General features: G+C 42.7%; 1 protein-coding gene across 1 annotated transcript; it reads right to left on the bottom strand.

Moving 5' to 3' along the window:
• Nucleotides 1-24,886, bottom strand: CYP39A1 (cytochrome P450 family 39 subfamily A member 1). The gene is made up of 12 exons (XM_068413095.1): nt 24,710-24,886; nt 17,311-17,446; nt 15,835-16,009; nt 14,045-14,194; nt 13,116-13,209; nt 11,526-11,624; nt 9,530-9,620; nt 8,353-8,486; nt 6,781-6,876; nt 5,032-5,120; nt 1,183-1,270; nt 1-72 (listed from the first exon to the last, which is right to left on the bottom strand). The coding sequence occupies exons 1-12, from the start codon at nt 24,884-24,886 to the stop codon at nt 1-3; spliced, it is 1,401 nt and encodes a 466-aa protein (XP_068269196.1).
• Between the last annotated feature and the right edge of the window lie 1,548 nt (nt 24,887-26,434).

Genomic DNA, 26,434 nt, shown 5'->3' with positions numbered 1-26,434 from the left:
TCATTCCCGGCATTTATACTGGACCCGGAATGGTGCCATGGGTTGCTGTGTCCCCACCAAATGTAAAGGGCTCTGCAAAAAGAAGAAAATCAGTAGAAACATTAAAATTAGTTCAGTTAATGGAATTATCATTGTGCTTTAATATTAAGATATGAACATATTCTTGGAGCTTTGGTCTTAGAGAACCAAGAACAAATACTGAGAGTATTTCTTGGCTTTGCTGAAGCCATTGAGTAGGGCCTTCATGATTACTTGTTATTCCACTCACTCTGACAGAGGATGGCACATGAGATCTTAAGAAACTCTAACGGTTTTGAATATCTTCACCAGCATAATTGCCTGTGGGTGCAGACCCAAGTTACAATCAACTCCAGTGAGAGCTGGCGTGGCAACACACCATCAGTCGGGAAGAGGCAACCTTCCTCCATATTCTGGGTAGACTTTCTACCACTACTTGAGATCAACATCTCATGTTCTTCAAGGAAAGCACAGGAATTAAGTTCTCCCAGCTCCAGCCTAAAGTGCAATCACACAAAGACCATGCCACTCTCACCTTCTCCCTCTTCTCCTTGGCAGTTTAGCTATAGGGCATGTGTGTCATGTTGAGGTTGTGACAGGCAGACATGCTGACTTTGCAGCAGTCCATGTTTGTGAGGAACAAGGATTTTTGGAAAGTGGAAAGGACACAGTGCAAATGGAGAAGGAAATGACTGCTGAGAGTGCGGACCGCACCGCTCTCCCTTAACAGTAAAGCCTTTCTGTGTCACAGTTGCTCCTTCAGTCTTACCCTAACCATTTCTCTTCCACCACTGAATATGTACTGGAAGAGCACTGCGAGTGCTGCATTTTATTTCATATCTTTAAACTATTAATAATCCAGTTTCATTGGTTTTGTGAGTGGCAGAAAGCAATTATAAAATCTCTTGTAATGTTTAGGCAACGATGAGACAAAATACTCTTGTAGGAGCTTCCTTGTATGGACAGTGCAGCCCCACTAACATTGCTGGAGTTACTCCAAGTTTTCTGAGTTAAAATGAAGATTGAGTTCTTCATTACGTGTTTTATTAACACTCCTCAAAATTTTGCTTCATTATACATAAGCACAGTTGAGCATGGTTATTCAGCTGGGTGTGATGAATGAAGGGTAAAAAGGCATGGAATATAAATGCATGGATCTTTTACCTCCTTTGGTACTGCATCCAAAAGCACAAATTCATATTTGTACAGGAATAGCACAACGAACAACTGTATTTCCATGATAGCAAACCACCTGCAAGAAAAGGGAGGAAAACGTTGGCCATCCAGCCTGACCATCACACGTGTGTTATTGTCAGATAAGAATCACAGAATCACAGAATCAACCAGGTTGGAAGAGACCTCAGGGATCATCGAGTCCAACCGTTGCCCTGACACCACCCTGTCAACTAGACCATGGCACTAAGTGCCATGTCCAGTCTTTTCTTAAACACATCCAGAGATGGTGACTCCATCACCTCCCTGGGCAGCCCCTTCCAATGTCTAATAACCCTTTCTGAAAAGAAATTCTTCCTAACGTCCAAGCTGAACCTCCCCTGGCGAAGCTTGAGGCTGTGTCCTCTTGTCCTGTCGCTAGTTGCCCGGGAGGAGAGGCCAACTCCCACTTCACTACAACCTTCCTTCAGGTAGTTGTAGACTGCAATAAGGTCACCTCTGAGCCTCCTCTTCTGCAGGCTAAACAACCCCAGCTCCCTCAGCCGTTCCTGAAAGGGTGTCTTTGACAAAGAAACAGGGTGTCTTTGACACATTTTACATTCCATGCTTTATTTCTGCCTGAAAGTTCATCTTCAGTAGGAAAATATGCTGCAGCTTTGTTCAGCTTCGTTGCTCGGCGAAGAAGATGAATGTCATTGCTGCCCCTTCTTTCCGGTGAAACGTTAGACTGACACTATCCCTCTGACAACCTATTTTAAAACAGCCCCTTATCATTATGGGTTTTTCCACTGTGTAAACATTTATGTTCTTCTAATGCTTGCTGACTTGAAATAACTTCATAGGAGTGAGAAGACAGTCAAATATAGAAAAGGCTATATGACTAATTGTGCTATATAAAGGTATATAATACAGCTGGGAGCCTGATGACATCAGAGTAGCTGTGACAGCGGGAGTTATTATTTAATGCATCAGCATTAGAATGCAGTATGAGACCCAAGGGCATGATTTTTTTTTTGTAAAGCTCTCAAGAAAGGTCTTAGTCAGTCTGGAGAAGATTTCAGATAACTGCAGGTGAGCTCCTCTAGGCTATTATTTTTTAATGTTGATATGTACAAGAGCTTTCTGCATTCAGGCACTAACATGCATCTATGCGAGGTCATGGGATTACTCACTTGCAGAATTTAGACATAAGTCTTAAATACCTGGTTAAAATAGTAATACTACCTTGCTCTTCTACGCAGTTTATTTTCCATTATCTGAGAGACACTGGAAAACTTGGATAAAACTTCTATTGGAGAATTCACAGGGGAGAAGGCCGCATGACTGCACATGGCGTCAGCCCGGATTTGGCCTGGCAGGTGTGAAGAGGAAGCTAATAAGCCCCACGAGACCCAAGCTAACTCCTGCAGAGCCATCCAGATCTGCACGCTGAGCCACCCCGTGCTCCGGAGTGGGAAGATGCTTGTTTGTTTTGGCGTAGCTTCAGACCCAAATTATCTCTGCGATTTCACATTGGAATTACCTTGACATAGGGAGCTTTTGGTGACCTGGAGCCTGGGAAGGCTCCGGGGAGACCTCACAGCAGCCTTCCAGGACCTGAAGGGGCTACAGGAAAGCGGGAGAGGGACTTTTTACAAGGGCATGGAGTGACAGGACGAGGGGCAACAGTTTTAAACTGAAAGAGGGGAGATTTAGATTAGATCTTAGGAAGAAATTATTTCCTGTGAGGGTGGTGAGACAGTAGACCAGGTTGCCCAGAGAACCTGTGGCTGCCCCCTCCCTGGCAGCATTCAAGGCCAGGCTGGATGGGGCTTTGAGCAACCTGGTCTAGTGGAAGATGTCCCTGCCCATGGCAGGGGTGTTGGAACTAGATGATATTTAAGGTCCCTTCCAACCCAAACTATTCTATCATTCTATGAGTTTTCCTGTAAAAACTCAGAGTCACTAATGCTTTCCCATTTTATTTAGTGACAAGGGGGTTTGACAAAGATCTGCTTTCTGAGGATGCACTGCTACATATTGGTGTTGTGCTGGAAGCCAGGAGCCCAGCTGTGGATTGAGGTCCTGCAGTAAATGGAGTCTGAGAATTAAATCATGGCCGTTGTGCTGAAGGGTTTACAATATCAGCATAAGACAGGAGACAACAGATGGAGCCATGCAAGATAAGCACAGTCGCACAGGCAATAGTCACCTGGTTAGACAAAAGTAGCTTCACTGCCATCAAATTTTTCCTTTAGGTAAAAAAGAAGATGGCTCAGAAATGGCTTTGTGGGAGATCTTCCCATGTCAGTTTCCTAGAATATTTGACAAGTTATTTTCTAGCTTTCAGTTTGATTAAATTAGCTTTTAATTTCATGATGAACTTTTGCAACGGAGAAGTGAACTGTTTCATACATTTCATTTATAAATGCCAGTACTGAATTAAATGAAAATGCATCTTAAACTTGAAATACCATCATTTTATTCAGTCATACCAAGGAAATCTGCAACCTGGGATCTAGATACATCCCTTGATTTCATTTCCTTTCTTCCAAGACCACCACATTATTCTTTTAGAATTATTGCTGAAAAGCCTGAAGGTGTGTGTTACCATGTGGACTGCCAAAGGGTTTGAAAGGACTTTTTTTCTCTCAGCAAGAAAAAGATTCTTCACCATTATCTATGTAGAAATGTTATCATTTTCTTTCTAACCACAAACTTATTTTAAAGATATTATCAGAGTCCAGAGAACATCCTGAACAAATAAATGGGTCAGTATATATAAACAAGCAGCTTTCAGAACCATTGTTTTGTAGCTTGTCCTGTACCTGCAGATGCCTCTTGTGAATTCTGCTGCCGCCCTTGCTGGGCATGAGGCTGTGCTTGTATTTAGCTCAGGAGTATGGTACAAGTCACGGTGGTACAGCAGTGAGCGAGCACTTTCCTCTGGTAAGCCTAAACGGTGAATGCAGTTTTATTCATTTTGTTTGTGTCTGTAATGCCTTCACAGAATTTATCTGACAGTCATGTCCAGCCTGCTATAGGGTGCAGATTCAAGAATCCCGATCCTCTGCAACACCCTCTAGATTCCTTGCTCCACATGGGACTCTTGAGTCAAACTGACTAGTTTTAAGGATTCTTGGCTACTTGCTTCTTAGAGGAGACCTGGTTTTGAAGGCTGAGAATTGAGCATAGAGATGTTTGAACACAGAAACGAGGAGCAGCTGGCTCCCTGGGACTCGTTCCAGGAAGAGGGACAGCAGAGCAAACAGCAGAAGGAATGCAGGAAGCACCAAGGCTGGCATTGCTGTAGGAGTGAAGAGAGACAGTTTCTGCAATTTAAGTGATCATACAATTGCGTGGGCCCTCATGCAAAGACAAGATTTAAACAGAGAGGAGCCAGTTAAGACATCTGAAGATTAGCAATGATGTCAATGGCATCATAGAGGATGGAAAGAGAGTCTCAGACCAGAGAAATGTTCTTTAGGTTAGTTTAGAACTGGTATATGGCAACCTAAATGCCTGTGTCTGTAAACTGGCATGTCTGTAAGTAGAATAACTCTCTCTTAATGAAACGATGCCTCAGCAGCAGCAGAGCTAGGCTGACTTTCCTCCCTGGGGGATATCCCTTCATATGCTAGTCTCAGATTCTGCTTTTACATCATGACTTAACTGTCTGTTCCAGGAATAAAACCACTTTCAAATCAGTTTAAACGAGGTCCAGATAATACTGAACATTAGGGGACTGACAAAGAGCAAAGCCATGAAAAAACTTTATCTCCAAGTGTAAGAGGAGCCCAGTTCAAGAGAGTTGTTCTCTGCAGGGTTTGGGAATAAATAAACCCCAGCTGTTTCACTGACCTTCCTGGACACTGATGCTTCCCTCCTCCGAATGCCACAAAGCTGTCCAAGAAAGCATTCTTCTCTAAATTTGCCTCCTTCCAACGATCCTGTGGGAAGAAACTTTTTTTTTCCAAATCAGCCTTATATAAATAAAGCTTAACTTTATTTCTCCAGGCTAAAAATGACCTTGGACAGCTAATCCTCAAAACAAAGTCACGCTAATGCCATTTTTTTGCATTCAACCTGTTTAGTGCTAGAGTCTGGATTCAAAAGTCAGCACCAACTCAGGGAAAGAAACGAGGGTCCCATTTGAAACATACGTAGTGCTGGAGAGGTTTTCAAAATCACCCCTAAAGCATTCTTCCTATACCTCCCCATTTTTCTAAATCCTGTGTCTTGAGCTATTGAAATGCCTATAAAAATGCGACCTTCTCCTTCTAAATATATGCACATTCAAAGCAAATGTTCAACCAGTACCTTCCCTCAGCCACAAAACTGTATCATGGCACACAAACCATTTCTAAGATGCTGTGCACAGATAAATGCAAGGCGTATGAGGTGTCACACAAGAGCAGGGCAAGGATTGCACAACCCCATTCTCAGGTGCAAGCCAGCGTGTGAGAAAATGGACTCTTCTCAACAAAACCAGACTGTCTGTACCCAGAGGGCTTCTTTCTCCATCTTGAGTTGCTTTAAGAGAAAAGGAACAGTATCGGCTAAAGTTTGGGTGCGTGACACTGACAGAAGTAAATCTCTTGAATGCTGGGTGACAAACTGTACCAGCCTCCAGAAAGTCAATGCAACTCTACCAAGGCCTTCAAGTAACACCCTGTCAAGTTTATGGTGGATAACTCCTCTGATGAAGCTGTCTTAGAGAAGATGTAATCTTGTGTTTGTTTATTTTGGATTTGTTTCAGCTTGGGCTGTGTAGAGCTTTCTGAAGAGGAAACCTGTTACATCAAAATCCAATAAAAGCAAGGAAAAAAATCTCAGTGGTGATGAAGCAAGGCGACACCATTTGGAATGGCAATGTCCAGGGGATACTCAACTATTCCTCATGGAAAAAAGGGTGAGTTTCTAAAAAACAATCTAGCTTGCTTTTTAGGAATAAAGTTACTAAAGAAATAAGCTGATGCATCAAGGTTTCTGCTTAGCGTTTCAAACAGGCAGGAATTGTTATGAGGGATTTCAAATTGGTGAAGAGTTTGCTAGAAGGGAACTTTTGTTTAAATTACTCCTTGATGTTTTTCTATAAAAAAGACAAACCGTTCTATAGTGGATGGTGCTGAAAAGAGCAGTTACAGGCCTGCCCACATGGCCACCTGGAGTGGAATAATAATCAAGAAACTCTAGATAAGCTACTGAATTAGCAGAGCTAATACCTACCAGAAATCATCTGACTGGAAAGACCAACGAACCTGGGTAAACGCATGGAGATGAGGTATACGAACAGATGCCAGGGAGAGGGGAGTACTTGGAGTTGGGGTCAACAGTGAAATCAGTGGGGTCTTTCCATGGTGGGCTTTGAATCAACATCAAAGTGATATAAAGTAGTACCATATTATTTGGAATATATCACTGAACTTTAAAATCTTGCTTATTCCTATAGGCTCCTCCTTTTTGTGCACATCTTCTCTGTATACAAGGCCACCCTCCACATGATGGGGAATACCCAACTTCAAGCCAATTTGTCCACATGCTTTTGTTGTGAAATAAGTAAAGAGGAGAAAAGACAGCAAAATACCCATGCTAAGAGTGACAACTTACAGGTTTGAACATTTCTGGGTCAGGAAAATATTTTGGATTCCTGTGCAACCAATATGGCGACAACATCAGCATGTCACCTGCAGGGACGATGAAATTCTGAAAAGCAGAAAAAACTCTAAGAAAAGAGAAAATCACGAGTTCAACTCACAAAACAGTCCCTCCTCAGTACTTCTCTTCCATCAGCAGAAGGTCCTAACAGAGGAGAAGTGAAGGTGGTAAAGCCATGGTGGGCATATTACATGTTTGAAGCTGCTTCTTGCTGTTGCCCTTTTTTTTCCGTAAGAAAGACATAATGTCCTGGTTTGGCCCAAACCAGGCCAATTAGTCTTAGAGAAACCAAGGTCACTGCTAAATTCCTCACTGCTTACGAGTGAAGAGCCGAAGGGGGGTTGCACCTGCAGGAAGGAGCAGACAGGGCAGGTGACCCAAGATTGACCAACGAGGTATTCCATCCCATACACGTCATTCTCACTTTCCTATTTACCACTAACCCACTGCCTCCTGGAGGTGGGGCCCAGGAGGAGGGGGCCCTCCTGTCTCCCACTGATTGGTACCAGCTTTGCCAATTTTCCAGTTAAAAGCCTGCAGGTGTGATGGCAGGGGAGCTACTGCATTTTCCCCTCTGCCTGTGCTGGGGGAGCAACTTTGCCTGAGGAGGATTTCCAAGCTCTTGATCTTGTTTTTGTATATATTTGTATATATTTGATTATTTCTATTATTCTTATTATACTCTTTTTCATTACTATAGTTTATTAAAACTGTTTTAACTTTCCAACCCATAAGTCTCTCTCCCTTTTCCCTTTCGCTTTCCCTTCGGGTGGGGGGGGGGAGGGCTAACAGAGAGCGTCTGCCACAGGTTTAATAGCTGGCCCAGCTTTAAACCGTGACACATAAACAGTGGAGAATGTGGAAAGACTATTTTTGTTCTCATTTAGGTTTTCAGGTATAGAAATAATAGAAACATTACTTCTGTTTTTCCCACTTCTTGATGTGTCATGTGAACTGGTATTTTTTTTTTCTAAATCTTTTGTTAAAGCACTTCCTTCAAAACACAAAGAAATTCATAGAAAGACTTATATGACAATAGACTTTTATGAGACTTTAGTAATTTCTTAAATGGGCATGAGTGCTGATTCCTTGGGAGAGAGTGTTTTTCTCCCAAACATGTATTTGTTAAACTCCTGAACGCTGGCACTTCCCCTCTAAACGGCACTGAAGAGAACAAAGGGAAAAGTAGGAGTTTTATCAGTTACTAAATCGTGGTGCCTTTTACTGTGTTTGTTGTGTCTGATTACAACTTCATATACCATCAGCACAGTATCTCCAGCTCAATTCAATTTAATTTAAATTCAGTTCAAAACTGAAGGTAAGACTATGGGCAAAAGAAGCAAAACCACTCTTGAATTAATGACGATTAAAATAATGATGATGAATAAATCTGTTATACTAACCAGAAGTTATATGTGAGATTGTGGAATACCTCTACTATTTTAATTTTATCTAGATCTATTGGGAGGCCACTTTCCAGGCAAATCATACAGCATACTTTTGGGAAAGGAAAAAGAAACTCACCTGAATTCTTATTGGGTTTACAACTTTCTTGGTGATTGCACCTGGAGACCTCAGCCGTATGGCTTCCAAAGTGCACCATTTAATAAAAGGGAGCTTCTTAAGGTCCTCTTCAGAGACTTCTATTTTATCTTTACCTATTGTAACATGAGAAAGAACACTGAGTGTAAAAATTAGATTTCATACTTGTCTTGATACATGCTGACATGTCTTGCTTTAGACCTTCTGAAAGAATACCTCAAGACTTTAAGACCTTGTTTACACCCAGAAATTTTCTTTATCTTTCAAAGTAAATAGATGGACCAAAATCAGTACAATTTAAGAAAAGCCACTGAAGATAATTTAATAACACTAAGGTAGCTGTACATACGGCATTTGCCAGAAGCAGCCAAAGGTCATCTTGGAAGTTAAGAGTCCCTGGATTTTTTCAGTACTTTGGCAGGACACTGCACGGGAATCTCAGGGACTGTAGGCACCAAGACAAGAAGTCAAGGCTGAGCCCTTGGGCTATGTTAACACTAGCAAATAAAACAGGGCCAGGAGAAAGGCTTAAGCACTGGTTTGTGATTATCCTTATTGGTTAATTACTGACATGTTCCTTGATGTGGTTTTGACCCATGTCAACTAAGAGTCTTCCATGAAAGTCTAAGCACTGTTCAGGGGACTGCATATGTGAATGACTGCTCCCAGTAGGTGACTGTTTTTTGAGGGAAAGAGATTAGTCATGTGGGGGTGAATCATGCTGGACAAATTTGCCTCAGATGAGAGAAAAGAGAACAGTTCCTGGCCTGGTTTTTTTCACAGAATAGCTGTAAATCTTGTGAACATCACACCATGAAAAGTGGCTGAATTGAAAGATCTCATCTGATCCTATCATACATGCATGAAAAAAGCACAAGACTATTTAATACAAATCTAGGTCTAAATTATAGGTGTGGAATGAAGAGACAAACACATACACTCTTTTTCTACCTTCTTTTGCTAACATCAAAGGTGATTTTGCTTAAAAATATGTCTTGAGCATATGCTGAGTAAAGAACTCGGAGCTAGACTCTACGTTATCAGTAGGACCCTCAGCAGCAACATTCATTATTCACAGCCTTTGACCATTGGCCATGTGCTGGGCCAACACAGAATAAATCATTTCTAGATTCCAGAAGGACATGATCAGATTTATTACCTGCTTTGCCAAAAACAGAAGCCAGGTCTTCCATGATTTTCTTGTAAATGGAAGGATAAGAGAGTATGAAAACAAGGGTCCAGAATGCAACCTAAACAGAGATGAAAGTACTTTAACTCAGGAATATGGAACAGAATTACAGTATCTTTGTAGCAAATCACAGAGGCAGGTGAAAACATTTGCACTTTTTTGGATGTGCCTGTTGTAGTTGGGATGCACAGGGAGCTGTGCTTCCGGGGTAAATCCACATCTAAGGGCTCAGGTCCTGGGAGATTAGGTCTAGTCATCTGCTGTGTACTTATCTTCGGTGAACATTACATAGCTTTGGCTTTGAGCTTTGAAACACAGAATCCTTTCTTTAATTTCAAATAACTAGGTGTTAAAATGAATTACTAAATCATTGTGTGTGATTAGATTTAGCTGCATGGAATGGAAGAAGAATTAAATAGTAAATTCCTACTAATATTAGCAGAAATGAGGTGAAATAATTTGCAGGGCATTGTCACAGTGAGCCACTCTAAAATGGGCAGGAAAAGTTTCAATTAGCAGCAAAACAAGCAGTAGTATATCCCCTTTAGAAATAATTTGCTAACTGATTATGCAATGAAGTTGAAAATCAAGAAATTTAGGAAAGGAGAAAATCCTCTTAAGTAGGATGAAACCAGAAGGACTCGCAGCACTGCCAGGCGTCTCTCTCTTGCTGAGCTAGCGGGAGGCGCCGTCTGCACGCAGATCTGGTCGCGGGCCATCTGTGCTGGGGAGGGATGTGAACTCTTACTGTTATTTCCCAAACAGCCCCACGTGGATGCAGCCCTCCTTCTGCAAAACAAATCTGGGAGCTTAGTTTTCTTGTGCAGAACTCAGACACCGTGGCTTCGCTCCATGGGCTGAGGAGGGATAACTGCATTGTTTCTGATAAAAGGGTTTAACACACTTGTAAACAATCCCCTTGGAAGGTGAAAGGCCTTTTTTCATCATTCCAGTCACCAGAACAGTGGTTGTGACTATTCTGAGAAACAACGAAATAACTGTATGTCTATTTACAGATTAATATTACAGAAGGAAGTAATGATAGTGTTGTGGAAGGAATGTCAATTACCCTGATAACAGACAGCAGGCTGTGCCTCTCACTTAGACCAACGTGTGAATCCACAGAAACCTCACTGAAATGGATGAAATTCCTTTAGGGTAAATTGTAGTAATATCCAATCCACAAAAAAACATAGTTATATCCATCAGGAGCACATACAAAAATAACTCACTATTGTTTTTTTCTAAATTACATCTGTAACGGACATAACTGTGCTGGAAAGAGCTTAGTAGTCATGGTAAATAAAGGATGTTTTTGCTGCTATGGATTTTTCATCTGAGAAATTCCTATAAATGTCTTTGGTCAGCCTAAGCTGTGTTAGATATATTGGGCTTGTTAGTGTACGTATATCTGTATCATTAATCTGTTAAATCTGTTTCTAACACAGACAAAACTCAAGTGGCAGTAGACTCAAACTATTGCTTTTCTTTCCCTGAAGCAACACTGGCATTTGTACAGCAGATCCCCCATAGCAAAAGAGCGAAATTCACTCAAGGATTTACTCACAGATGGAGTTACTCTATATTATGTTTTTGATATTCTTTACAATTGATAACACCAGGCTATTTAAAATAGAGTCTCTACTATAATACAGCCACAGTGCTTCAAAATAGAGTTAAATGCTCTTTACAGCTTAAGACTGTGATCTTAATAGCTATGAGACATATGTTCCTGAAATCTTATGATACGGGACATAATAATTTAGGAAAAATACAAGAAGAGCTTTTCTTGTCATTGCTTCTGTGACATTGCAGCCTGGGTGTATTTGTAGTGATGCATGTGGATGTGATAATCCCTTCTTTGGAATACACGCAGCGTGCATGACCTCTGGTTCAAAGTCTGCTTCCCAAATACAGGCTTTTGAACAGGATAGAGAGAAGGTGTTTCTCTAGCTGATGTACTTACAGGCACAGCATTTGCTTGGGAAGCCCAGAGCATTAGGAGACCATAATTGGGAGCTAGATGTTTTCCTTGCAAGGTATCCAGGAGATGTTGCAGTAGTGTCTGTTATAAATAAAAGATAATAATGTGTATTTTCAAAAATATATTAAAATCTAGTTTAGAGTAGGGCTTAACTAGAATTCAAGGATATAACGTAAAACTAGTTTATCACAGAGAAGTAATGTTAGTTATGGGGTTTTTTTCTGTCACAAAGTAGAGATGACAGCTGTTAAGAGAAAATGAGACTCACTCATAGGCAGGGGGCCAGAAGTCAATGCACCACATGAATCCCTACTGAATACTTGCACTGCCCTCCATTTTCTTAAAGTTTTTAGGGGATTTGGTTCCCTCACTCCCCATTGTTGCTTGTATGTGGAAGAAAGAAAAAAAGAAATGTCTATTCTTTTTTAATTCCTGCTCTACTTTAAAGAACCTGAAAATGGGACTGAACAAGTTGAATAAATGGAAATGAAGAAAGTGTTCTCTCTGTTCCTGCCAAAAAAGTGCTTGTTATGAAGAGATGGTCTGATATATCAGCAAACTCCCTAGTTCCAGGTGCTTTGTTAGTGAACTAACCAGTGACTTCAATGGCTTGATATTCTTTGAAACTATAGCAACTGTGTAATGTTCTAGGATCAGCTTTTGTTTATAGTATTTCCTTAAATACAGAGCAACCATGCATTCAAGGCAAAGCTTCCTGTCTGCTTTTCAGAGGGGAAAAGGCTGATCTTGAATAAAAAATGACGGCTCTTTTTTTCCAGATTCCCACCCAATCTAAGACACCGAGTTCGTGCCTCCTACTTCCTGCACCTTCTTACCTCCCACCATCCCCTCTCCAGCCCTCTCCTTCTTTCCATTATTCTGATTTATTTTATGAAAGAAATTGTGGTATGTAAAGCTTTTAAAGTCTAAATAAAACCTGGTTTGTTTAACGATCTGTTCTATAATCATTTGGTAGATCAAAATTCCCAGGCCAGTCTGCCCTCGCGTTTATCAGCCATGTAGACAGAATTCCTGCCATAGCTAAGGAGAATAACCAGGGGGACAACTTATCACAGCTTTGACACAATCAATATTTAGGGTACTTGGCTTCCAATCCACTAATCTGCTATTTTCTACTAGTCTGGCTGCTGGAGGATCTACTCACTCTACACCAGGGTTTAAAAATAGTACATAGAAGGTTTTGAAATTTCACAGCATGGTGCCCTCAGAGAAACAACTGAAGAGGTCTTTCTCTCACCTCTTTCAACTGCTCACTGCAACTGCGATAACGGAGGCTGGCAATGGGTCATAGCTCTGAACCCTTGGCTTAAAATTCCCCAGAGGAAGATGCCAATTGTCAGAATTGTAGGAAATAAACTAAATTGAGGAGTAGGACTCAAAATTATGTGTCTGTCCTAATGTAGGTGACAGCAATACTGACCAATTAAGCTACAGCTATCAAAGATGACATATTTGGCTTATTTCTTCCAGTACTGAAATAATTCCTGCCCTCCATTGCTTCAGTCAGAATATACAACGAAATAATCTTATTTCATAGCCTTGGATGTTTACCTTGGATGAGGTCTCTGAAGGGTTGGTCCTTTCAGCATCCAACACTACTTTCTCAAATAATTTTAGAAGCCATTTTTTGGATTTAGACCAGTTCCTGTAAAGAAAAGCAACAAACAAGAAGCACTTAACTGAGGCAGCACAAATCAACATTTCCTTTTCCATGAGAAGGACTCCTTGGTTTCTTTCCAAAAGCCCCTGGGCAGCAGTCAGCTGATGAATAGTCAAGTGTCTGACAGCAGCATTGACTGATGTGAGGAACAGCACGTCTGAGACCTTCGCCTTGGCCAGACCTCATCTTGCAGCCAGGACCTGTAACTACAAGTCTCCTGGATTTTCATATCTGTTCCGCTACAAGTTTTCAATCGCTTAGGTCAATCTTGGGACCTCCCCTGAGGAAATAAAGGCCACATTTTCAGAGCATACTTAGTTCTTTCTGAAGGGTATTTTGAGGTGCTCAAGGTGCTGTCATGGCCCTGAGAGCACTGACAGGCTCCCTTCCTTGGAGTTTGGTTGCCTCTACCCAAGGTCATCTCTGTGACAGTGCAGCCGTGTAACCTGGGATCAGCCTGCTGGGAAAACAGCTAAGGTGTGGGAAAGAGCAGAGAGATGCCTCGTTGGGGACTCCCTCAGCTTGAGGGTCCCATTTAGGCTCAGGCCTTTGCCCTTTGCCCAGTTTTGCTGCTCCCTGACAGATCCAAGCTGGACCCTGCCCACCTAAGCAAGTCTGCTTCTGCTTTATGCCAAGAAAATGCACAAGACAAGGTCAGAACTTTTCTGAAGCACCTAGCTGAAAGCCTGCCTGACCCAAGGGTGCACCATCGATAAAGCCAGTGCATCATCCTCCAGGGAAAATGTCTCTCGTGGTTGATATCTCAGCAAGCAAAATGCCTGTAATGGGTACACCACGAGCATCATCTCTGCTCCGTTACCTCAGGAAGCACTCGGGCATCTGAGAAGCATATTCAAAGTCCTCATCGTACTTCTGAAAATGTTCTTCAAACTCCTTGATTTCACTCTCACTTGTCGGGCAGATGCCTTTCCCAAACAAAGTGTTCACCACTGCTGGATACATGACATGCCTGCAAGGACAAGAACCCCATGACTTACAGGCCATAGGGAAGCTGTTGCAGCAGTTTTAGGTCAGGACGCGGTGTGTAGAATTGCCAACACTAGAGGTGCGGGACTCAAGCGTCACACCAGTATGAAAGGGCTGGCACAAGGCTCATACCTCACTCCCACCCTTATCCCAGATTTTAAGCAGAGGCTGGGAGATACGTGGACCTCAGGCTAGTCCTCTGCATATGGCTGAACTTCATCAGTTAGCGTTTGGCCACCTGAGCAGTGGCAGAAAGGCTCTGGGCGCCGAGGTGCCCTTCTTCCCATCAACCACCCCTCTTATTTCAGGTTAGCCTATGTGGACCTTCTGGGCATTGCACAAATCCTTCTGCAACCAGACACCCTGAGGAATCAATTTCTTCCTCTGTCTGCAGCTTTGCTGGACTGAACAATGCTTTTTTGTTTTCTTTTTGTCTCACTCCTTCCCTGTTTGCTCCTCTGTTATCCCAAAAACTCTGAGCTCCTTTCCCAGGCTGGTTCACCTGTACTCTTTAGCTCTGAGAAACCCTTACGCTGCCTTTGCTGGGTTCCAGCTACTGCTAAATATATAGTTCAAGCAATAGCACTTTCACTTTCTTGCTCTCCTAACGATCAGAAGGAAGGTGGAGCCACCTCCTGGCTCCATGGATTTAATTTTGAGGCAGCTAAATGACAATTATCCCGCGCATTACATTCCAGTTCTTCTATCCTGTGTTGTCTGGCAAAACCGTAAGAACAGCTCACACTCATCACAGATTTACTGTGGGTGTCTCTTATGGATTCTGCAGTTTATCATCTAGCCTATGACTAAAAGCAGATGTGACTTTGATCTCAGAACACCATGCGATGTGGGGGTTTGCACCCCATTATTGAGACCAGTGGGACTGGCGGCTGGGAGGTTTCAAAGCCCCTTCTCCCCACCTTTTTCCTCAGCTAAACCAAATTGCAGTAGTTAAAATGACAGATGGTCAGTGTTTTAGCTGCAGTAAAAAGCTGTATCTTAGATGTATTATGCAGGAAATGTCAGCAAAAGACAACGTGGCTGTGAGGTCTTAGAAACAGGTCCAAGGCAAAGGCAACTGTAGTCCTGATGGACAGGCAAGATACAGGGGTTATCCCAGGTGATCAGGAAGGAGGAGAAGTTAAAAGCCCTGTTGTTGTCACATGAAGCTGTCAGTTAAGGGATTTTTTTTCACATGAAGGATGAATTTCTGGCAGCAAAGTCAGTTGCAAAGTCTTACTTAAGTTTTGGGCCAGGCTTGGTCCAAAATATCCAGGAAAAGTTTTCATCCTGCTGAAGATCAAGTATTTTGTCTGTTCATAAGTTCTTTATAAACATGTGAAGCTTTTATCCCATCTTTTGGGAAACAGGGTTTGTTGGAAGATGCTGTGTTTTCTTATTTCTTCCAAACAGGTAATTCAGATGTTTCTCCTAGCTGGGAGAAACCCCTTTAGATGAAACCCTGTCCACTCTGTGAGCCACCTGCAACTGTGAAGCAGCGATGAGTATCCTGACACAGCTTTTCCAAGATTTGTGAGCCTGAGCTCCACCTGCTTTACGATAACATCTCTGCTCCCATATAGGATACCCATGCACTAGAGATGTGCTGCAAAACTGCCTTACCTTACCAAGTCATTGAGGTCGCCTGTGCCCTCTGTGCCCAGGTGCGCCATGTGCTCATGTAGTTCCTTACACAAAGTGCCTGTGAACATGTGCAGATTAGAAGGACCCATTTTTGCCTTCATCATGCTGTAGAGGTTACCGTGGTTCTGATAAAATGCTTCTGCAGGGACAGAAACTAAATGCAAAAAGAAACAGAAATGTTTTGGAAAGTAGATGAAGTAGATTTTCACTGAAAGAGTGAAAATTTTTACACATAACTTCTGACTCTAAATGCCTTAACCCTCATTTTCCTAGCGTGAAATTCCCAGAAAGCTTCCTTCTAACCCTGTAAAGATTTTGGTGAGACCTCTGCTTCTACCAGTCTGTGTAACATCTTCCTGCCTCATGAAGCTTCAGTGACAGAATCAACAATCCAGAGATTTCACCCCAGCTTCAGTGTGGATGTACAGAGATGTGCATGCGCTCCACAAAACTGACTGAAATTAAAAATAATCCAAGAAAAAACAGTTTGGGTCTTCATGCTTTAATACATCCTCTGAGTCATACCAGGAGAGGCTGAGAGGGCTGGGATGGTTCAGCCTGGAGAAGAGAAGGCTCAGGGGGATATTATTAGTGTGGATAAATATCTGGTGATGGGAGTAAAGAAGATGGGGCCAGGTTTTTCTCAACGCAGGAGGCAATGGGCACAAATGGGAGTACAGGAGATTCCACTGAGACATAGGAAAGTTTTTATTGTGAAGATGGTCAAACACAGGAACAGGTTGCCCAGAGAGGTTGTGGAGTCCCAACCCTTGGAGATACTCAAAACTCAACTGGACACAGCCCTGAGCAACCTGCTGTCACCGACCTTGCTCCAGGCAGGGGCTTGGACTAGGCGATCTCCCACAGTGCCTTCCAGCCACGGGGACTCTGTGATTTAATCTCTCTGCCAACTTGCTTCTCTCTCATTTCACAGTCCAAAACTGCCAAACTACTCAAAGAATTCCTGTCTGTGCAATTCCACATGGATATAAGCACATGAGTTGATGGAGCATGCCACTGCGGGTGGGTTACATACCTCATCCCTTTCTGATGACTGTTGTACTACAAGGTAACAACTAATTATTGCTACAAGCTGATTTTCAAATTAAGTGACAGGACAACATACTATTGCTCCACACCTGGTAGATATAGGCGGAGTGTCTAGCCGCAGAAAAGGACCTGGTCTCAAACTGGGTTGTTTGATGATAAAAGCAATAACAGTGCCTGGATCAAAAACCTTTGATCCCTTGAGACTGAATCCAAACCACTTAGCAGGCTTACAGTGCTGGTTCCACATGAGGGAATTTCATTTCCCCTTCGTTCTGTAGCATGGTCATGGGTTAAGATAAGCATTTAAGCCATGATGAAAAAAAGCCAATGGGTTTTGGATTGGGCTTTAATGTTCCTGGGTAACTAGATTTGATTTCCATTAAAAAAGAGCTAGGTCTCATTTACCTGCATTCTCGACAGCTTGTTGTACTGCCTGCTCAAAATTTAAGTCTTTAGATTTAAAAAATGCTTCAGTTCCTTCTTCCTCAGTCACAAAAGTAAACCGTTTTCCCAGAGCGAATACTGTGAACACAGGCCCATGCTGGAACAAAGAAAGATTTCATATTACTGTATTGTTAACATGTTTGACGGGAGCCCCAACAGAACTTCAGCACTGCTCTCCATGTATGCTCTCCATACACCTTGGCTCAGAAGTGCACAAAGATGAACATCAATCATCAGACCAAAGTTTGTAGACTTACAGACCAGAAGGGAGCATCACAGGGGCCTGCCTGACCTCTTGCAGAGTAGAAGAAATCCCTTGTCTGAGATAAACGTTTTATATTTGAATTACATTACAGTTCAAACAATACAACCTACCTGGATTTAAACAACCCAAGTGATGGATTATCTACTGCGTCCCTTGGCTGCCATGGCAAAGTATCCACACTGTAAAAATCCATAATCCCACCTATTCCAATCTACATTTTTTTAACAAAAACTCCCCACTCCTGCATCTTTTTAATGTTTTTTTTCTTTTCTTTTCTAGTTTAAAAGTTCTGCTAACACCAACGATTTCTTTCTTGTACAGGACTTAGCAGTGCTAGGTTAACAGTTGGACTTGATGGTCTTAAAGGTCTTTTCCAACCTAAATGATTCTATGATTCTAATGTCCTAGAGCCCTCTCAAAACTTTCAGCAATAAGTATTCACTTCTGAATTCCTACATTATGAAAAAGGTCACTGATATCTGTAGATTCTCTAAAGTGGCGAATAAATGTGCACTGTCTACTGGCTGTCAGATTTAGGCATAAAAATCAAAATTAGGAAATGAAGTATCTTTAGTATCTTTTTCTCAGTGAAGGCAATTTCTGCTCACAGGCAAAAGCCTTGGAAATCAAAAGCCCAGCTTTTAGTTATACGCATGCCAGTCTTTTGGTAAAGTCATTGTATGTATGGAAAGGTTTGGGGCTTTCATAAAGTCTCTACACACACGAAGGAACTAGATTTTCTTTTCCAGGTTACGTTCCTGACAAGGGTGAGAAAAAGTTTTCTGTTGATCTGCTTGGAGTACTGAAAAGCCTTGAATCCACCTTGCTCACATGATTTATGCCATTAACTTTAACCATTTCTTTTGTTGTCGGTGTCTGTATTGTAAAGCCTGCTTCAGCAAAAGCTCTTTGAAACCGAGGAAGACATTCCTCTTGATATCAACTGAATTTCAATTGTGTCCTTCAACTGTAAATTATTAAAGAAAGAATGACTGTTTAAACTCCTTGGGTAACAATAAATAAGATATTGTCTTAATAATAGCTAAATTGCTAAGGTTGCTTTTTTATGGATAACAGCGTATCCTTATCATCAGGCTGGATAACAATCAGTGAATTTGTACTGTATTTGTTTTTAAATCAGATTTTTTAAATTTTAAATTAACATTAAAATGTACCTAAACTAATTTTAAAATAAAATTAAATTTGAACTAATAGCAACCTGCAAAACCACTTAATTATTCAATTAAGGTCACACTCAATTAAAGATTAGAACACTTTCTTTTAGATGATTACCTGTAAGAAAGATGCTTAAGCTCCCGTTATAGACAATAGAGATCAAGTCTATGCAGTCAGGGGAACCTAAAAACCAATTCATCTGAGCAGCTACTGCACACCTCTGTGTTTGAAGGTGAGCTGAACTGCCCTTAGACTCCACTAATAGGACTGACTACGTGCCCACTGACCATCAGTAAAGCTCGGACATCTTGCTTACGTGTAAACACCTACACAAACAATCTGGTTTTGAATCTCATCCAATTTCCCGCAATCTATTTAGAATAATTAAAATGAAACCAATATTAAACAAAATTGAAATTAAAAAAGCTCCATAAAGGACCTCCAGGACAAGTCAACTTCATTGAACGGCACAGTGATGGTGGATATTCAGACATATATTTCAGAAAGCAGAATTTTGTGTCCAAACAGAAAATTGCAAATAAATATGATATCTGATAAATTAAATGTGAAATTAAAATACAAAAAAGGGCTTGAGGACCAAATTGCTAATGGCAATCCCCACCTCCAATAATAAAGACTTTTCCAAACATACCAGATGCAGGAAGTCTCCAGTGTATTGCTGAGCGTGATAAATGCTCCAAATTGTAAAGAATCCAAGAGGGGAAGCAAACGGAGTTAGCAATTATATCAGTTTAAGACAAGTCCCACCCTGGAGCCTTTCACTGCAAGTGATGGATTGAGACCTTGTTTCGAAGGAAGTATTAAGTTGAATAGACTTAAACAAGTGCCAGGTAAATCAGTGGTAAATATTTCACTTCAAAACTCTACAGGGATTAAAATACGAAGTTGCAGAACTACCTACCGTGATCTGTTAAAGCACCCTCAGGAAAAGGCAAACATGGTGCCTTTCTAAAGGGCTCCTGAAGGAGGGAGGACCTGGAAAGCCTCAAAGAGTCATCCCAGTACTCAGCAAATTTTTACAAGCATTATTAAAGACCAAAATTAGTAGTGGACAAATAAGGATGTACTGAAGAAGAGCCCAATACAGCTTTTAGGAAAACATAAGGATGTGTGGCCTTGAACATATTCCTAATTCATTCCTTAGAAGAAGGAATTAAAAGTTTCCTCATGATCTGGAGTCATTTGGGAGTCTAAACTATGAGGAGACCTAGAACATCACAGAAGAAGAAGGTCTAGAAGAATCACATTCTGAAATGACTCCAAGAGCTATTATACAAGTGCTAATAATTAATTCAGAGCTCTCGTCTTGCTAGGAAAGGAATGGAGAAAGAACAGCAAACATCTAAACCCATCCTGTGCCCACATCTTCAATTTCATGTGTGCCTCTGCCCGTTCCATCTCAGCAGGATACACTCAGCTAGAAAAGGCAGGGATACACAACAAGCATGAATGAAAGTTTCAATAAAAGGAGATTAAGTGGACTTAGATCCCAGGAAAGGTGAAAAGAGGATAATTATTCCCAGTTTCTCATAATGTAAAAGCTACTGGGCACCTATAAGAAGCTAGCTGGTTTAAAACCAGACAGAATACTTTCTGCCTATGGTTCATGGTTAAATTATGGATTGATTGCTGTGGGATGCTGAGAAGACAAAATTATACACAGGGTAACAAAAGACATTAGGTTATCATAGTTAGATCATCTGGATGCAAATTCCAGCCTAAGAAGTCCCTAAATTGTTGACAACCAGAAGCTGGGAAGAAAACACAGAAGGCGGGATGCTCTCACCTGGGTATGCTCCTTACACCCTGTTACTGAGCACCTACTAATAGCTGCTATTCAAGAGAGACACCTGAATAAACAGCCTTTTCATCTGTCCTGGTATAATTATGCTGATGTTCTAATGCAATAAAATCAGCTACAGGAATGAGCAGTCAAGCAGTTCTGCAGTTACCATGGTTGTGTTATGGGTGGGTACCACGAAGCATGGGCATTGCCTGTCAACACTGCACCCCAGCTTACTGCTCTGTCTGAAACAGTGTTTAAGGACTCCTGATGACACACAGAGATATAGAAAGCAAAATAAAAATCCTCTTAGTATTTAGAGCCTATGAAGCTGCTTTCACTCATGAAAGCTCTGGTTTTTTCCAAGTACTGGGAGACACAGCACAAAACAGCAGTGCCATGATGAGAGGCAGATCTGAGCCTACACGAAAGTAACACTCCAGAGACATAAAAACTTTAGAAGGACGTTCTCCAAAATCCCAAAGGAAGGAAATCAGGGAAACAGCCATTTTTCCCAGGGGCACTGCCAGGCAGGGAGCAACCACTCTTGGCTGAGACAGCTGTAGTCTTGTCAAGACTCGTGTTGGGAGCTAGGTGCACTGGGCTGTTTTTCTCTCCCTTGGCATGCAGACACACACAAGTTCAATGCCATGTCCCCTCTCTGTCTCAGGGGCTTTAGCATTTTGATCTTCTGTGCATGGGCCCAGGGTCACAGACCATTAGCAACTCAGCTGTGGACACTGTCTTCAGAAACGCTCCACCAGAAGCCTTGTCCTCTTCTCCAGCCCGTTTCCCCTCCACGAAACCTCACGCAGGATGCATGTCCCTTGCCATGTAACCCAGCGAGCCATCCCTCACGCAACCACATACAAACATGGCACCACGTCCCAAATTCAATCAACACACTGAGAGTGACGTATGGATCCACAGGTCCACACAACAGTGCAGAACAGTCTCATGGGTTTAACTGAACTTTTCTTGTTAGCTTAATTAGCAAACTGATGAGAAGCATTTGAAATTCCTTATTAACTCTTATGTTTGGCATGATAAGAGGGACCACATCCTTTGAACCCCTCATTAAGAAGCCCTACCTATATTTTATGTTGCATGGGGGCTTTGGTTACCCACCTTGCCCACCCCAGACTGCCTGCAAAAGTGCTTTAACTAGCCAGGCAGCTTTAGGATGAAGAGATGGTATCTTTTCTTAGACCAGAGATTAACTATTTTGTTAGAGCAGGGATGATCATCACCTGCTGATGACACAAGGGGAAATACAGACAATTCTTCCAGCCCACATCTTCTGTGGGAGGAAAACAGCAGCAGTGAGCTTCAAGCAAAGTGCGGGTTGGAAGCAGTGGAAGTCTGGTGTGTTACTCCAGGGCTTGAGAGAAAAAGCAGTGAGGGATATACACAAAAGGGACAATAGTAAGAAAGCTCTTTAAGAAAGAAAAAGAAATGAGTGTAGCTTTGACAGACTGAAGGATTAATCCAGGGGAGGAATCTTCTAATTGCAAAAGTCTCCCCTGAAGGTAGTGACCGACGGAGCTGAAGACGTTTCACACTGCCTACGGCCTGTTTCTGCACTAACTTTTACGAGGGCGGCTTCCTCATACTAAGGACACTTAACCCTGTTCTGGCAACGTTAAGGAGCTTGGAATTATTGCAGATGTCTTTTGCAGCCCTTGTAATGCCTGTTAATGACCCCTTTGGCAGTAGCACCTGTTTTATTTGGCTGTGCTGTGCTCCAGCGCCTACTCCTTTAAAAGGGCGCAGGCAGGAAAAGGCTTATCATTCCTGGCCTCAGCACATGGTGCCAGTGTGGGAGGTGGGAAGGGAGGGAGACGTGCCTCGGGTGTTTAAGGAGAGGAAGGGGAGAACAAGAGCGTAGCCCTCCCCAGGGACAGGGAGACTGCAGCCAGCCTGGGGGTGATGGATGGAAAGGTCCCTCTAGGCCCAGGGGGGACGGCAGGGAGAAGTCACAAGTCACAAGGACGCTGAGCTGCTGGACTAAGAAAAAAGTCATAGAATCACAGAAGGGTTTGGGTTGGAAGGGACCTTAAAGATCATCTAGTTCCAACCCCCCTGCCACGGCCAGGGACACCTTCCACTAGACCAGGTTGCTCAAAGCCCCATCCAACCTGGCCTTGAACACTGCCAGGGAGGGGGCAGCCACAGCTTCTCTGGGTAACCTGTGCCAGTGTCTCACCACCCTCACAGGAAAGAATTTCTTCCTAATATCTAATCTAAATCTCCCCTCTTTCAGTTAAAACTGTTCCCCCTCATCCTACCACTCCATGCCCTTGCAAAAAGTCCCTCTCCAGCTTTCCTGTAGGCCCCTGTAAGTCAAAGGAAAGATCCTATCTGCAAACACACAGTAAAGGGGAGATATGTCAGAAAGCCTTTCTGCTTTGCCTTATTTTGAGTTTTCTCCCATTGCAAATGTTTCTTGTTCTAGTTTCTGTCCCAACAAAACCTGGGGTTTATAAAGTCTTTCAGGTGTTTCTGGTGTGTTCAGATGTGTCAGCAGCTGCCATAGCACCAACAGCGACCTGAAGGGTCTCCAGGCAAATGAACATCAAAATTAATGGACCCAGACCCACTGAGTTTACATTTGTAATTCAATACATTCTTTAGTATGTAAAAGTTTTGCTCATTCAATCTGTGAATGAACCCCCAAAAAGGACTCTTCTGTCAGGTTTGTTTTAAAATTTAATCTAAGAGATTTTGCTAAAAGCCTCCTGGCAAAAAAAAAAAGGCAACTAAAGCAAGCTTAAGTCGTGGTGAAACATCTGTCCCCAAAAGGGACTGCACTGGAAAGGACAGTTTGGCAGGCTGCTTTAATCTGGTTGCCACCAGGGTATGTTTTCAATAGAACAAGGAAGTTCCCTAACAGCCTTGTATCAGAAGAGTCAAAGAAATATTATGATTGGGATTTTTTTTAAGTGAGGCTTGATCAGTTTATTTAAAGGATTATATGGCATGGTTTCTGACATAGTAGGAGAATGGACTGGAATGAGTTTTCTTCCAGTTCTACATTTCTACCCTAATATGAATGAACAAATAACTGATCATGGTATGCATAGATGAAAGATATAGGAAAGACATAGTAATATCAGGTTAAAACCAGCCTGTTAAGCTCAGAGAAGGCAAGGAACTCCAGATCATACACATGAGCTTACTCTGTGGTGCACCCAATGTGCTTTAATACAAAATTGACAGCTCCTGGTGTTCTCACACCTCATACTTCAGCTGATTACACTTGAACCTCTGCTTTCATTTAAAAAACACCACAAGTTTATAACAACCATGACTGCAAAGCAGCACTAACAAATATGAAATCTAATAGTTCAAAATCAGAAAGCAAATTTTAAACATCCAGTATTTATTTTTTTTTCAAGTCTCAGGATGTTACAGTGGTTTCATTTTTAGCTAGTCTTTGCAAGTAGTGGGCTGTGTGATCCTTCAGTATCGAACACTTGAGGCTGACAACATTGCAGTAGCAGGTGATATAATCACTGAAGGAAAATGGGAAACTGGGTTTTATGTCAGTTAGTGTTAGCTGCCTAGAAATGAAGCATCTAATCTAAATTAATCATTTAGGCTCTCTCTGTCAGGCACACACAGAGAAAGAAAGGCATGTCCGGGGGGGAACCTTCACACCCATCTTTGGTAAGATTTTTTAGGATGGAAAAAGTTGCCTGCCAAGCATGCCTGTGTCTTTCTTGAATGCTGAGGGACACCAGCTGGTACTCAGAAATCTCACCTAACTTTAGTCACGCAAATAATTAGTTTCCTGGTCCCAGCGCCTGGCACAAGGCTTTCCACGTTATCTGAAACAAAAATTAACAGGTAGCCACACTGCAAAAGCAAAACAGCAGAAGTGCTGGGTCCAAACAGGATCATCACAGCACAGAGATCACAGCACAGAGATCGGATCCACAGCTTAGCAATGTCACTGGTACAGAGCTGATCCTTCACCAGCCAAATGCTCCTGACGTTATAAAACGTGACAGGAAAGGGGCAAACTTAACGACGAAGCTTCTCCTCGCCTTTCCCCATGCAGGCAGCCCCCCTGAGCACGCACCCACGAGCAGGCACGCCACCATGGCCGTTACCTTGCTTCTAGCTTGCTCTATAAACTCCAGAGGAGCCTTCCCGAACTGAAACGCAGCTCCAAACCAAGGGATCCAGCTCCTGATGCAAGGAGGGGAGCTCGGGTTTCTCAGCTGAAATGCAACAGCCTTGACAATAAGAAGTCCCAGGATTGCTGCCAAGAGGAAAGCAAGAGCCATTTTGCCTCTTCGCTGCCTGCCGCAGCACCCGGCACGGCCACGCTGGCCAGGATTACCCGTGTCAGTGAATAGGGCCTCTTTTATCAGTCGTGCCAGCTGATCACTGCCATGGAGACAAGCACCGAGCAGCCCAGGGGACAAGGCCTTGTTTTGGAAAAGGCAGAGCCAGTTCTCCTCCGCTCTGGGACGAGGACCAAATCCACTGCTTGCAAAACTCAGATGTTGTTGTGACAAATCCCTGGACTTTGCACCAGCTGCTGGAGGGCTACCCAAGCAGCCAGGGACACAGCCAGGGACACTGTGGCAAAGCCAAAGCAGTGTGTCACCTTCTTCAGTTAAACAAAAATATCTTTTGGCAATATCAGGATTACAAAGCAGAGAGGCTGTGGTTTGCAGACATTTAGCTTTCAGCGAGGCAGATGGTAAGAAACCTCTGCAGGCATCACCTGAAGCAGTAAGCCTTATGAAAGGTACCTCTCACCTGCCCGAGATCATCTCGTTAAAAGCTAGATGTGTGTCCAGTGTCTGAGGAGCAGAGAAAAGCTTCAGAGGTTGAACTGACAGTTCAAAAGATGCTGGTGGCCCCTATAATATCATTGCAATGTCAGAAGACAAGATTTTAGAGAGGTCAAATTGGTTTCTTTGCATGTGTGGAAGTGGCATACCAAAATTACATACAGATTTCATTAAGTATAAAAAACCCTAGGAAGTGCTCTCACAGCCTACCCCCGCACACCCTCAGCAAGTGTGAAGACAGTACAAAATCAGGAGGAGTAGCTGATAGACCAGATGAGTGTGCTACCATTCAGAGGAACCTCAACAGGCTGGAGAAATGGGCAAACAGCGACTTCATGAAGTTCAGCAAAGGGAAATGCGAAGCTCTGCCCCTGGGTAGGAACAACCCCACATACCAGTACAGGCTGGGGGCCACCTGGGTGGAAAGCAGCTTTGCAGATCTGGGGGTCCTGGTGGACACCATGCTGAACATGAGTCGGAAATGTGCCTTTGCACTCCACAGCACCCTGGGCTGGAGCATCTGTCATTTGAGGAGATGCTGAGAGAACTAGGACAGTTCAGCCTGGAGAAGAGAAGGCTCAGGGGGATCTTATCAGTGTGTATGAACACCCGAAGGGAGGATGCAAAGAGGATGGATCCAGGCCCTTCTCAGTGGTTCCCAGTGAAAGGGCAAGAGGCAGCGGGCACAAATACAGAAAATTCCACTTAAACTTTTTTTTTTTTTGTCATGATAATGGTCAGACACTGGAACAGGTTTCCCAGAGAGGCTGGGGAGTCCTGGGAGACATTCAAAACCCAGCTGGACACAGTCCTGAGAGCTTGCTCCAGGCGACCCTGCTTTGAGCATGGTGTTAGACTAGCCAGTCTCCAGGTCCCTTCCAACCTCATCTGAGGGTTTTCTTTTTTGTCATTTTGTCTTCTTTTGCTCTGGCTCTTTGTCCAAATCTCTTCTTCTGCTCAGTCCCATGACCTGATCCTCAGGCTCACGCTCCTTGGTTGAACAAGCCCCGCTCAGCCTTTCTAGCTCTTCAT

Source organism: Nyctibius grandis, chromosome 1 (genome assembly GCF_013368605.1).
Source record: "Nyctibius grandis isolate bNycGra1 chromosome 1, bNycGra1.pri, whole genome shotgun sequence".
Lineage (NCBI taxonomy): Eukaryota > Metazoa > Chordata > Aves > Nyctibiiformes > Nyctibiidae > Nyctibius > Nyctibius grandis.
Note: the sequence above shows the minus strand (reverse complement) of the source record. Positions and strands in the feature narration are given on the sequence as shown.

Excerpts from the sequence above, each read along its gene's own strand:
- CYP39A1 (XM_068413095.1), bottom strand. The coding sequence starts at position 24,886 with ATGGCTCTTGCTTTCCTCTTGGCAGCAATCCTGGGACTTCTTATTGTC. Across the intron at positions 1,271-5,031 it reads AAGCATCAGTGTCCAGGAAG|GTGGTTTGCTATCATGGAAA; the intron begins GTCAGTGAAACA and ends CTTTTCTTGCAG. Across the intron at positions 73-1,182 it reads TGGATGCAGTACCAAAGGAG|AGCCCTTTACATTTGGTGGG; the intron begins GTAAAAGATCCA and ends TTCTTTTTGCAG.